This window comes from Somniosus microcephalus, unplaced genomic scaffold, assembly GCF_052327205.1.
Source record: "Somniosus microcephalus isolate GS21.2 unplaced genomic scaffold, FLI_Smic_1.0 unresolved_chr6, whole genome shotgun sequence".
In the NCBI taxonomy this organism is placed as follows: domain Eukaryota; kingdom Metazoa; phylum Chordata; class Chondrichthyes; order Squaliformes; family Somniosidae; genus Somniosus; species Somniosus microcephalus.
Window position 1 is genome coordinate 30,290,633 of NW_028225184.1, and position 13,579 is coordinate 30,304,211.

The following is a 13,579-nucleotide window of genomic DNA, read 5'->3' on the forward strand; positions in this document are numbered from 1 at the left end:
CCAGTAATTCCGTTCCAAATGCGTGAGTACGATTGGGGTGCTCACGCATCTGGCAGGAGGAAATGCCGGTTTTCAGCATGCACAGCGCATGCGGGGAAAACCGGCATTTCCTGTCCTCTGAATGAAGGGGTTCAGAGGCAGAACGCATGCAACTGCACAGGCAGCGCGTGCGCAGTAAAATTCGCGGGTTTCATTCATGCTTTCATTGAGGTTAAGTCCTTACAACCTACACATGAAAAAAGCATGAGTACAGTTGATCCAGAGGCTACGGAGGAAGATATATTTTATCGTGGAGCTTCTGAAAGGCAATATTTTTGTTTGGGAAAGGGAGGAAAGTTATTTTAATAAATGCTGAGCTAAGTTTTAAAGTTTTTTTTTTTTTTAAACGGGTTTTCAGTACTTTAGGTAGAAGGAGCAATTGTGGCTATGTGAATTGAATTTGCTGTGTTTATTAAATGTGAAAATGACGCCAACATTTTTAAGAAAGAAACTTTTCATCAGTAATATATTCTTTTAAGTAATTATGTATGTATGTCTGTATATATTCCTTTGTGTATATGTATGTATATATTCCTTTACTTGTGTATGAATGTATGTTTTTAATTATGACTTTCAGAGAAAGTAACTTATTGGAGTATCATAATTAAATACATACCTTCATACACATTAGTAAAGGAATATATACATATATGTAAAGGAATATATACAGACATACATACATAATTGCTTAAAAGAATATATTACTGATGAACCGTTTCTTTCTTAAAAATGTTGGAAATGTTACATTACTCATTTTAGAACAGTCATTTTCACATTTAATAAACACAGCAGATTCAATTCACACAGCCACAATTGCTCCTTCTACCTACAGTACTGAAAACGCGATTAAAAAAAGGAATTAAACATTAAAACTTATCTCATAATTTCTTAAAATAACTTTCCTCCCTTTCCCAAACAAAAATATTGCCTTTCAGAAGCTCCACGATAAAATATATCTTCCTCCGGAGCCTCTGGAGCAACTTTACACATGCTTTTTCCATGTGTAAGTTGTAAGGACTGAACCTCACTGAATCCATGAATGAAATCGACGAATTTCACTGCGCACGCGCTGCCTGTGCAGTTGCATGCGCTGTGCCTCTGAACCCCTTCGTTCAGAGGACAGGAAACGCCAGTTTTCTCTGCATGCGCTGTGCATGCTGAAAACCGGCATTTCCGCCGGCCAGACGCGTGAGTACCCCGACCGTAGGCACGCGTTTGGAACGGAATTACTGGGCCAATACCTCCAAGTTTGCAGACATCATAAAGCTGGTTGGGCGTGTGTGCTGTGAGGAGGATGCCGAGACAGTCCAGTATGATTTGGAGAGGTCGGATTATTCGGAAGATGCATGGCAGATGCAGTATAATGTGGATAAATGCGAGATTATTCACTCTCATGGCAAAAACAGGAAGGAAGGCAGATTATTATCTGAACGGCAATAGATTGGGAGCAAGGGAAGTGCAACGCAACATGGGTGTCCTTGTTCACCGGTCGCTGAAGATAAGCATGCAGGTGCAACAGGTGGATAAGAAGGCAAATGGTATTTTGGCCTTCATAGCGAGAGGATTCGAGTACAGGAACAAGGATGTCTTTCCACAGTTGTACAGGGCCTTGGTGAGACCACACCTTGAGTATTGTGTGCAGTTTTGGTCGCCTTATCTGAGGAAGGAGGTTCTTGCCATGGAGGGCGTGCAGCGAAGCCTCACCAGACTGATACCTGGGATGGCAGGGATGACGTATGAGGAGAGATTGGGTCGATTGGGCTTATACTCGCTGGAGTTTAGAAGAATGAAAGGGGATCTCATTGAAACTTATAACATTCTAACAGGACTGGATAGACTAGATGCAGGATGGATGTTCCTGATGGCGGGGGAGTCCAGAACCAGGGGCCACAGTCTAAAGATAAGGGGTAAGCCATTTAGGACAGAGATGAGGAGGATTTTCTTCACCCAGAGAGTGGTGAACCTCTGGAGTTCTCTATTATAGAAGGCTGTTGAGGCCAATTCATTAAATATATTCAAGAAGGAGTTAGATATATTTCTTAAGGCTAAAGGGATCAAGGGATATGGGGAGAAAGCAGTGACAGGATACTGAATTTGGATGATCAGCCATGATCTCATTAAATGGCGGAGCAGGCTCGAGAGGCCGAATTGCCTACTCCTGCTCCTATCTTCTATGTTTCTATTTTTCTATTATACAACTTGAGATTTTGCTTTATTTTGCCCGCCAGTGTTTTTTCATGCCCCTCATCGCTCTCCTAATCGCATATATAAGTGCCCACCTGCACTTTCTCTATTCATCTTGGACTCCCAATGTTTTCATTCCTATGTATATGCCAGAAGCCTGCCTTTTTTTCCTAATCCATTCTTGTATGTCCCTTGACATCCAGTGTGCGATGGGTTTGTTGGTCCCACCGTTGACCTGTACGAGAACATGATGCCGTTGTACTTTCTCTATTTCCTTTCTGAAAGACTCACACTACTCTGATGTGCATTTCCCTACAATTAGCTGGTCCCAGTCCACTTTGGTCAGATCCTGTCTTATCATATTATAATTGGCCTTCCCCCAAACTGGACACTTTATTTCCGGTCCATCTTTGTCATTTTCCATGTCTTCCTTAAATATCACCGAATTATGGTCGCTGTCACCGCAGTGAATGCTCTCCTACTGACACTACTAACACTTGCCCGGATACATTCCCTAGAATTAGCTCAAGTACCGACCCCCCTCTTTCAGAACTTTCTACATGATGGCTCAAAAAGTTATCCTGGATGCACTGTAAGTATTCTGCCCCCTCTATGCCTTTCACACTCTGACTATCTCAGGTGATATTGGTGAAGTTGAATTCCTCTACTATTATTACGCTATTGTTTCTACACTTCTCTGAGATTTGCCAACATATCAGTTCCTCTATCTCCCCCTGACTGTTTGGCGGCCTGTTGTACACTCCCAGTAAAGTGCTTGGCCCCTTTTTGTTTTTAAGTTCTACCCATATGACCTCGTTAGAGGAACCTGCTAAGATAACCTCCCTCCTTACAGCAGTAATTGACTCCTTGATTAATAATGCGACAACCCCTCCTCTTTTACACTTCCCCCTTCTCGCCTAAAAATTCTATACCTCGGAATATTGAGCTGCCAGTCCGCAAACATATCTCTGTTATTGCAACAATATCTGACTCCCATGTTTTTATCACCAACATCAATTCATCTGCCTTACTCGCAAGACCCCTTGCATTAAAAAAATGCCATCCAGCGTTGCCATACTCCCATGTGCTGTTACATATTTGCTCTGTCTTCCAGGCTGACTTGTTTTTTCTGATATATGTAGGTGTGCATCACCCGCTACAATAGCTCCACTCCTTATCCCAGCCCCCTGCCAAGTTAGTTTGAACCCCCGCCCCCCAACAGTAGTAGCAAACTTCACCACAAATATTTTGGTCCCGTTCCGGTTCAGGTGCAACTCGTCTGATTCGTACAGTCCCATCTTCCCCAGGAGCAGACCTAATGATCCAGGAAACTGAAGTCCTCCCTCCTGCACCAACTCTTCAACCACGCATTCATCTGCTCTATCGTGCTATTTGTATATTCACTAGCATGTGGCACCGGGAGTTATACAGAGATTACAACCTTTGAGGTCCTGCTTTTTAATCTGCTACCTAGCTCACTACATTGCTGTTGCAGGACCACATCCCTCTTTCTACCCATGTCGTTGGTACCAATTTGAACCACGACCTCTGAAGGTTCGCTCTCCCCCTTCAGAATGCCCTGCAGCCGTTCAGTGACATCCTTGATCCTAGCGCCAGTGAGGCTACATAGCAACCTGGAGTCACTTCTGCGGCCACAGAAACGTCTATCTGTTCCCCTTACGATAGAATCCCCTATCACTATTGCTCTCTCACTCTTTTTCCTTCCCTCCTGTGCAGCTGTGCAACTCGTAGTGCCACGGAATTGGATCTTGCTGCATTCCCCTGAGAAACCATCTCCCCGATCAGTATCCTAAACTGAAAATCTGTTGGAGAGGGAGATGGACCCAGGGGACTTCTGCACTACCATCCTAGCTCTTTCACTCTGTCTGGCGGTCACCCATTTCCTGTTTGCCTGTGCACTGTTTAACTGCGGTGTGACGACCTCGTTAAACGTGCTATGCACGAAGATCTCAGCTTCACAGATGCTCCACAGTGACTCCAGCCGCAGCTCCAGCTCCGAAGTGTGGAATTCGAGTAGCTGTAGTAATAGATACTTCCTGCACATGTGTTCACACTACACACTGAAAATGTCCCTGACTTCCCATATAGCACAGGAGGAGCACTCCACATTGCCGAGCTGCCATGCCATGTCCTACCCTTAATATACTCCCTTTTCTTCCTTTAAATTAAAGAATATTAAATACACAGGGACCTTACTTCCCTTTAAACATTACTTACTCTGAACTAGAGACTTTACTTTTACTTTAACGACTGGACTGTAGAAATAGTCACCAGGTCCTATTAACAATCAGCTCCTTCCCTGATTGTCCCGTTGCTTTTTCGCTTTCGCAGGTTGTTGTTTGACTGCTCCCGCTCTCGGACACTTTCCTTGGTGCAAAGTAAGAACCAATTCCCAACTCGCAGCATCTGTTTAAACCTCACTTAACTTTCAGTCCCATTAAATTCTCCACCACTATTTTTTTAATAATACTAATTTACTTTAATTCCTCCTTCTCACTAGATCCTTGGGTCCCTTGAATTTTCGGGAAGTTATTGCTGTCCTCTTCTGTGAAGACAGAACCAAAGGATTTGTTTAATTGCCATGCCATTTCCTTGTTCCCCATTATAAATTCTCCCGCTTCTGACTGTAAGGGACATACATTTGTTTTCATTAATCGTTTTCTTTTTATATACTTGTAGATGCTTTTACAATACGCTTTTATGGTTCTTGCAAGTTTACTCTTATACTGTATTTTTCCCCTCTTAATCAATCTCTTGATCATTTTTTGCTGAACTCTCAGCTGCTCCCAATCCTCTGGCTTGCTACTTTTACTGGCAAATTTTTGTGACTCCTCCTTGGATCTAATACTATCCGTAATATATCTTGTTAGCCGTGTTTTGGCTGCATTTCCTTTTCTGTTTTTGCGCCAGAAAGGAATGTATAACTGTTGAAATTCATGCATTCGTTCCTTAAATTTTTGTCTTTTCCTATCCACCTTCATGTCTTTTAATGAAGCTCCCTATTTTATCTTCCCTGCTTTCCAATTCTCGGCCTCTAGAAGTGAATGCCAGGGTATTCTTTGCTTTCCTAGAATCATAGCATCACCGAAATTTCTGGCACAAAATGAGGCCATTCGAGCCATCGTGTCTGAGTCTACCGATAAAGTGCCATCCAGCCTTATCCCATTTCCCAGCTCTTGGTCCATAGCCTTGTAGATTATGGAACTTAAATGCATAGCCAAGCACGTTTTAAATGTGATGAGGGATTCTCCCTCTAGCACCCTTTCAGCCAGTGAGTTCCAGAGCCCAACTACCCTCTGGGTGTAAAAAAGCTCTCCTCAACTCCATTCTAATCCTTTTACAATTTACTTTAAATCTATGCCTCCTCCTTATTGTCCTCTATGCTAGGCGATGCAGGTGCTTCCTGTCCACTCAATCTAGGCCCCTCATCATTTTAAACATCTTATTCAAGTCTCTCCTCAGACTTCTCTGTTCCATAGAAAACAACGCGAGCAAACCCACCTTAGTTATGGCCTTATTAACCTGCGTCTCAACTAGAAGTGATTTGTGTGCCTGTACCCCCAGTTTCCTCTTCTCCTCTACACCATTTAGATACTTTTTTTCCAAGGAGTAATTGCCATCCATATCACAAGTATATTGGTTATTCCAAGTATACCCTTCCACATCAGACTTTTTATATAAATACATATATAATAGTAAACCATAATTCTGGATGGAAATTGGCAGGGGCGTTCGTTGATCCATTGAAGAGTCCAAGGGGATAGTGGAGGATTCATTGACTGGGACGGATCAGTAGTTGGTGAGATTATGCCTCAGTAAAGGCGATGTGTGTGAGGATCAGTGGAGGATTCATTGACTGGGACGGATTAGTAGTTGGTGAGATTTGGCCTCAGTAAAGGTGATGTGTGTGAGGAGCAGCAACAGCGAAGGAGCGGGGACTGGTTTTGCTGCTCGCATGAAACGATTGATAAAACTCTCGATGGGCCTTTCAAAGAATGCCAGGAGAGGCACAGAGGGTCACTGTGGACGTGTTCACGAATAATTCAATTCTAGAAATGCAGGGGATTGGAAACCTAGTGGAGTAGTGAAGTGTTGGGATATTGGCCGTTAAGTAACGGCAGAATAGAGAAATACAGAAAAGAGCGAATTAATAAAAGGGATATGGGACTCATGGCAGAGTGACACTTGAACTCCTGCAGCTCATCTCTGGCTCAAGCCAAATGTCAGTATATGGGGTGCTAACAAAATGATCCACTTGTGTGATCAAAATCAGTAATCGTGACATTAAGTAGAGCATTTGTCTGGTAAATCACATGGAACTGAATGCAACCTATTGACATTGGTAGCGAATTGATAAGGAGTTAGGAGACAGAGAGCAGGGATGACGGGTATGTAATCTCATTGGCAGGATGTGATAAGTGTTGTCCCCAGGATTCTGTAATGTGGCCTCATGTTTTCACTGCATTGCTCTATGAGTTACAGGAATGAATATAGTTCATTACATCCAAATTAATGTCGAAACTACGTTAGGTGGCATTGCAAATTCAGGAGCTAGCAGCAGAATGTTGCAAGGGGACTTTGCTAGATTAAGTGAGTGTGCAAAACTCAAGTTGATTCATTTCAGTGTGGTTGGAGTGTGAGTTCACCCACTTTAGACCTAAGCAAGATATACATTCCACTTGGAATGCTGAGTGCACTTTATAAACCAACACCAGATTAAGGATGTAAGAACATATGAACAGAACTAGGTTATTGAGACCCTCTAGCCTGTTTCACAAATCAATACTATCATTGCTGATCTGTATCCTAACTCCATCTACCTGGCTTGGTTTTATAAAACGTATTACACTTTCTTAATACAAATCTACTAATCTCAGTTTTGACATTTCCTATTGATGTAGTCACAACCGTAATTTTGAGTGAGTGTTCAATGTTTTCAGCTTACTTTGTGTATAGAAGTGCTTCATCACATCACGCCTGAAGGACCTAGCTATAACTGTAAGGTTATGCACGCTTGTTCTGTACTCTCCCACCAGCTGAAATCGTTTCTCTCTTTCTAACAGATCAAATCCGTTAATGAACTTAAACAGCTGAATTCGATCACCCGTTAAGCTTCTGTACTCGAGCGAATGCAAGCCTAGACTATGGAACCTCTCCCCATAATTAACCCTTATTGACCTGTTATCATTCTGGTCAATCTCCGCTGCACCCCCTCCAAAGCCAATGGGGCAGATTTTGCGGTGTGTATGGCGGCGTACTCTGAGAGTGCTCCGTCACATTTACTGCAAGTTCGGGATTTCCACAAGTGCTTGCACAGGCACTAACTCCCGAAATTGTGATTGTTCCAGGTTCGCCTTAACACATGATCCGCACCGATGGGGAAGTACTAATGAAAGGTGCAGATTTGGGCGAATTACAAACTGCCTAGCAATTACATCCGCAAATCTTACGGTTACTGAAAATGGGCACAAGAGGCTGTGTCACATTTTAAAAGATCTGTGACTGTAAATTGTGGACGTTTTGGTGGAGGAGACTTTTTTGTTGTTTGAGTTTAATTTTACTTATTTGGGAAGTTGAAAAAGAAAGTAAAATAAAATGAAATTCTAACAAATTTCAGTGAAAAAATTATTCCAAATAATAAATGAACAAGATAACTTATATAATAATCTCTCTTTATCATGGAGAATAGATTTGTTGATTACCAGCCTAAACGAGGTCTGAATAATATATTTAATACTGAAAATTAACTTTGAATATATGGTTGGGAATCTCTTTCTGAAGTTCAACAACATTACCTGTAAGAGATAAAGGACAATTTTAGCCCTTTACTGAGGATCAAAAAAGGAAGTTGTATCCAAAGGGACTAATAGATTGTGGGTCTGTATGAAAGCATAAAACAAAGGATTGATATATGAAATAAGACCAGATAAACTATTTTTTTTTAGAAGTTTTGATATGTTTTGAAAAAATTATATCAATGGAAGAGACTGAAAGAGCCTTTTCTGGGCGTGGTTTATTTTTAACAGAATTTATGGGTGTTTCTTCCATTACGCAGAGGATGTACGCTGCACTCCTGGCCTTAGTGATGTCATACGTGGCACACAACTCTGCATCGCCAAGGAGCAACTATCCATTCTCTGCATCTCTATATCTGTATCTATGCGCCCGATGCAATTGTTGGGCCATTATATCCTTCCTGAGGCCCGCTTCCCTGATCATAATGCAGTTACTCCAGACGGGGTCTAGCCATAGCTCTGTACAGCTCCAGTTACTCCAGATGGGGTCTAGCCAGACTCTGTACAGCTCCAACTTAACTTCCACCGCCACGTATTCCAGCTCTCTTGAGGTGAAGCACATTATTCCATTAAACTTTTTAATTATCTGTACCTGTCCACTAAATTTTAGCTATCCCTGTACTTCGACCTTTAATTCACTCCATGTTTCCAATTTCCCGAGCTTTATAGCAATTAGAAAATCGAAAAATCTTGTTTGTACGTCCAAAGGGAAAGAACTCACACTTTCTCTCTTTAAATTCCATCTGCTACTGTCTTCCCGCTCACCCAATCAAACAATGTCCCTATACAACTTTTTACTCACGTGTGCATTATGTACTGTGCAACCTAACTATTTTCGCCAGCGAAATTTGATATATGGCTCTCTATTCCTTCATCCAAGTCAGTTATAAATATGGTGAAAAGCTGAGTTCCCAGTACAGATCCCCGGGGACACCATTATTCACATCCTGCCAATGTGAGTTTAGAGCCATTATCCCTACTAACTCTCTCCAACAAAATAACCATTTCATTTCCTATTCAATACGTTGCCTTCAATTGCACGCATGGCTACTCGAATGCCTTCTGGATGTCCCTATAAATAGCATTCATAGACAGTTGTTTAACTCCAATTAGGTACCTTCTCAAAATAACAATTGGTTCGATAGACGTGATTTGCACTTTACAAATCCATGCTGGATCTCTCTGGTCAGTTCATAGCTCTCCAAATGCTCAGTCACGCTGTTCCTAATAATAGATTGTAGTGCTTTCCCAAAACTGATGTTGACTGATGGGCCAAAAATTTTCAAGTTGATCTCTCCTCCCGTCGTAAATAAACAGTGCCTGTTAGTTTCCAATCGAATTGGCCAATTCATCAATCGAGAGACTTTTGGAAGTTCATGACTAACGCATCAGCAATTTCCTCACCTAGTTATATTAACCGCCCCCACCCCTCCCGCCACACGGCCATCGGGTAGAAACACTCGGGTCCTGGAATTTTTTTCTATCTTTGATGTCATTATCTTCTCCATCACCATTTTTTTACGTATATTGAACCTAGATATGTCTTCCTATATTTATTGTACTTTTCCTTGAATCGCTGACCAAAATGTTAGAAAACAAAGACATCTCTCATAGTACCTGGGCAATGAAAGCTACTGAGATGCAGACATGCATTACTGCTACAAACTTCACAACATGATGCATTACAGCAATGAATTTCAATTACATAATAACAAATTCATTTATTGAGCAGTTTGAAATTTAATTGCTCAATTTCATTATATTAGAGAAAAGCGTCGACACTAACCTTGAGAAACGATTCTCCGAGCCCCAAAAACCACTAAAAAGAGAGAACATGAATCAGTTACTCAAACACCAAAACCTTTAGCGGCTGAATATACTGACTGACTGCCGTGTATTGTTTTATGGACATTTCACAGTGTGACTGAGTTGGTGACATTCTGGCTCCTTTTACTTCAACTCCCGCTCCAGTACATGAACACATAATGTAGGCAGACACTAATTACAGAGAGTTCCAGATTTACACTACACTTTGTGTGAGAAAGTATTTCCAGTTTTCACTCCAAATTATTTGGCATCAGTTTAGATATCCTGCTCCTTGTTTTAGATTCACCCACTGTGACTGAAGAAATTATACCGAGATGTTCATTTGCATCTAATTCCAATAATGCACGGCAATTAACAAAATGTGCCCTTGGGCCTAATGACACAAAACACGTGAAATGATAACAGATCCATTTTGTGGCTTTGTGACAACGGCACTGAAAGACAAATGAATGCAACTGCATGGAATGTGGGTGCAAACACTGAGCATCTTTACAGATCTCCACATGCGGCTACACCACGATACAGAATGGCAATGGCAGAGCCGGAGCTCCATTATTGAATGGATTCAGGCATTACCAGGGGCAATTTTGTTTGGAGACGTTGTTGATTAAGAGGTTAATGCAGCTCTGTGTCTTAGTAGTGTATTAGTCTCCGCGCACTGTGCAGATCTCTGTCTCAGTGATATGCTCAGCTCCAGCAGACTGAATGAGGAAATGGAATTAAAATACATTCCTGGATCTGAAAGCTGCCTGAATTATTCACCAGAAAGCATTAGTTGTACAGACAGTACACAGACGCTCAACTATATCAAAGAGCACCTAAAATTGTGATGCAAGACGGAAAAGAGAAAGAAGTATAATCAAATAAAGGAAAATGGTCAGTACTGCAGACAACAGTAGCAGCAGTTAGGTGTGAAAACGTAAGCCTGCGGTTTCAAGCCGAAGGAGCTTTAATTCATAAAAAGCGGCACTTAGCTGCTCACAGAAAGAACAAAGTCTCAGAACCAAAGAAAATACGAAAATATATTTACTACAATATACAGTGACTGTGTTAAAATCATTCTCATCCAGTTTCTCTCTCGAAATCTTTAATGCCCCCGGCATTATCTGTTCATGTTTGAGTGCAGACACTGAGTGGGTTGCTTGACGCGAGTTCAGCAGTGGTGAGCCCGGCAGAACTTTAACCTCCTACCGCACATGCTCGCTCTGCAGCAGGCAACAGATATCAAAGAGCTACATCACGACATTTGGCCGAGGCTTCCTTCAGTGGCCTCGGAGCATTAAGCTGAATGGTAGCGCCAGTACCTCCGCTTGTTGGAGATCAGGGAACACAGCAAGGAGCGGATGTTAATCATTCGGTCTTACTATGATTTATTTCTTAGCTCTGCACTGCAGGCACTTACTGAGCTATCAGGAGACCAATATGCTCCACTATTCTCCTGACAATATACACAATTCTCCAAATCCATTCTAGTAACAAATTAAAAAGTGCCGTATAAAACCGAGAGATGATCATTTACTTCAACTTTTCCAAAAAGCAGATTAGGAGACCCATCAACACCCAGAGAGTGGACACAATGTGGAAAATGGGACAACATGGTGTAGTTCCGGTGAATAGCATAGATGCATTTAAGATGAAACTAGTTGCTAAAATGAGGGAAAAAGGAATAGGAGGATATGTTGATAGAGTCATCTGAATTCGATTGCGAGGTGGCTGGTGTTGTGTAGACCTGTTGGGGCCGAATGGCCTTGTCTCTGTGCTTTTATTTCCATGTAAATCTATTTAATTTCAGGCTGAAATTAACAATGACAGCAAATGCTGTAAACGGAAGGCTGTGGTTTCTGCTCTGAAGCATTTCTCCATTGGCAGGTAGTATGTTAACCCCTGACAGTAAGTACAATACATCAGAATCAAGAATGTATATATACACTTCGAAAAAGTATTTTGTGGCAATCTTTCTTATACACTTTCAACCGTATAATTCATTAATTGGTGTCCATAATTGTGAAAGGACATACTTGCTCTCGAGTCAGTACAAAGAAGGTTCACTCGGTTAATCCCGGGGATGTGGGGATGGACATATGAGGAGAGGTTCAGTAGATTGGGACTCTACTCATTGGAGTTCAGAAGAATGAGAGGCGATCTTATTGAAGCATATAAGATTGTGAAGGGGTTGGATCGGGTGGATGCAGGGAAGATGTTCCCGATGATGGGTGAAACTAGAACTAGGGGGCATAGTCTTAGAATAAGGGGCTGCTCTTTCAAAACTGAGATGAGGAGGAACTACTTCACTCAGAGGGTGGTAGGTCCATGGAATATGCTGCCCCAAAAAGCTGTAGAAGCTACATCATTACATAAATTTAAAACAGAAATAGACAGTTTCCTAGAAGTAAAGGGAATTAAGGGTTACGGGGAGCGGGCAGGAATTTGGACATGAGTCTAGGTTCGGATCGGTCATGGCCCTGTGGGTAGCGGAGCGGGCCCAGGGGCCGTGTAGCCTGATCCTGCTCCTATTTCGTGTGTCAAATTTTGTTAGATTCAGGAGATGGTTCTGTGATAGTGGATTGGCGGTTAGGATCAGATCAGCCATGATCTTATTGAATGGCGGAGCAGGCTGGAGGGGCCGATTGGCCTACTCCTGCTCCTATTTCTTATGTACTTATGTTCTTATGTTCTTAATTATTGGATAATAATTAAGGAGTCAATTACTGCTGTAAGGAGGGATGATATATTAGCGGGTTCCTCCAATGAGGCCATATGGGTGGAACTTAAAAACAAAAAGGGGGCAAGCACTTTGCTGGGAGTGTACTATAGGCCCCCAAACAGTCAGGGGGAGTTAGAGGAATAGATATGTAGGCAAATCTCAGAAAAGTGCGAAAATAATAGGGTAATAATAGTGGGGGATTTCAACTTCCCCAATATAAATTGGGACAGTCAGAGTGTGAAAGGCTTAGAGGGTGCAGAATTCTTAAAGTGCAACCAGGAGAGCTTTTTGAGCCAACATGTAGAAAGTCCTACAAGAGAGGGGGCGGTACTGGACCTAATTCTGGGGAATGTAGCCGGGCAAGTGGTGGAAGTGTCAATAGGGGAGCATTTTGGCGACAGTGACCATAATTCAGTGAGATTTAAGGTGATCATGGAAAAAGACAAAGACGGCCCGGAAATAAGGGTTCTAAATTGGGGGAAGGCCGATTTTAATATGATAAGGCAGGATCTGGCCAAAGTGGACTGGGAGCAGCTACTTATAGGAAAATCCACATCAAAACAATGGGAGACTTTCAGAAGGGAAATTGAGAGAGTACAACGTCAACATGTTCCTGTAAAGGTCAAGGGTGGGACCAACAAGCAAAGGGAACCTTGGATGACAAGGGATATACAAAAATGCATTAGAAATAAAAGGGGGGCTTTTGGCAGTTACAAAAGACTAAAGACGGAGGAAGCCCTAGAGGAGTATAAAAAGTGCAGGGGCATACTTATAAAAGAAATTAGGAGGGCGAGGAGGGGCCATGAAATAACACTGGCGAGCAAAATAAAGGAACATCCTAAGATGTTTTATAAGTATATTAAGGGCAAGAGGATAACCAGGGAAAGGGTAGGGACCATTAGGGACCAAAGTGGCAATCTGTGTGTAGAGCCAGAGGATGTAGGCGGGGTTTTAAATGAATTTTTTGCATCTGTGTTCACTATGGAGAAAGACGATGCAGACATAGAAA

The 13,579-nt window shown here is 42.1% G+C and overlaps 1 protein-coding gene across 1 annotated transcript in view; it reads right to left on the reverse strand.

Annotated features, from left to right (window-relative positions):
• Positions 1-13,579, reverse strand: part of LOC147087157 (Fc receptor-like protein 5) — a 73,885-nt gene that overhangs the window by 46,302 nt on the left and 14,004 nt on the right. Inside the window, exon 2 of the mRNA XM_085978068.1 lies at positions 9,826-9,858. Coding sequence (XP_085834194.1) covers positions 9,826-9,858 — 33 coding nt within the window. The remainder of the gene's footprint in view (positions 1-9,825; positions 9,859-13,579) is intronic.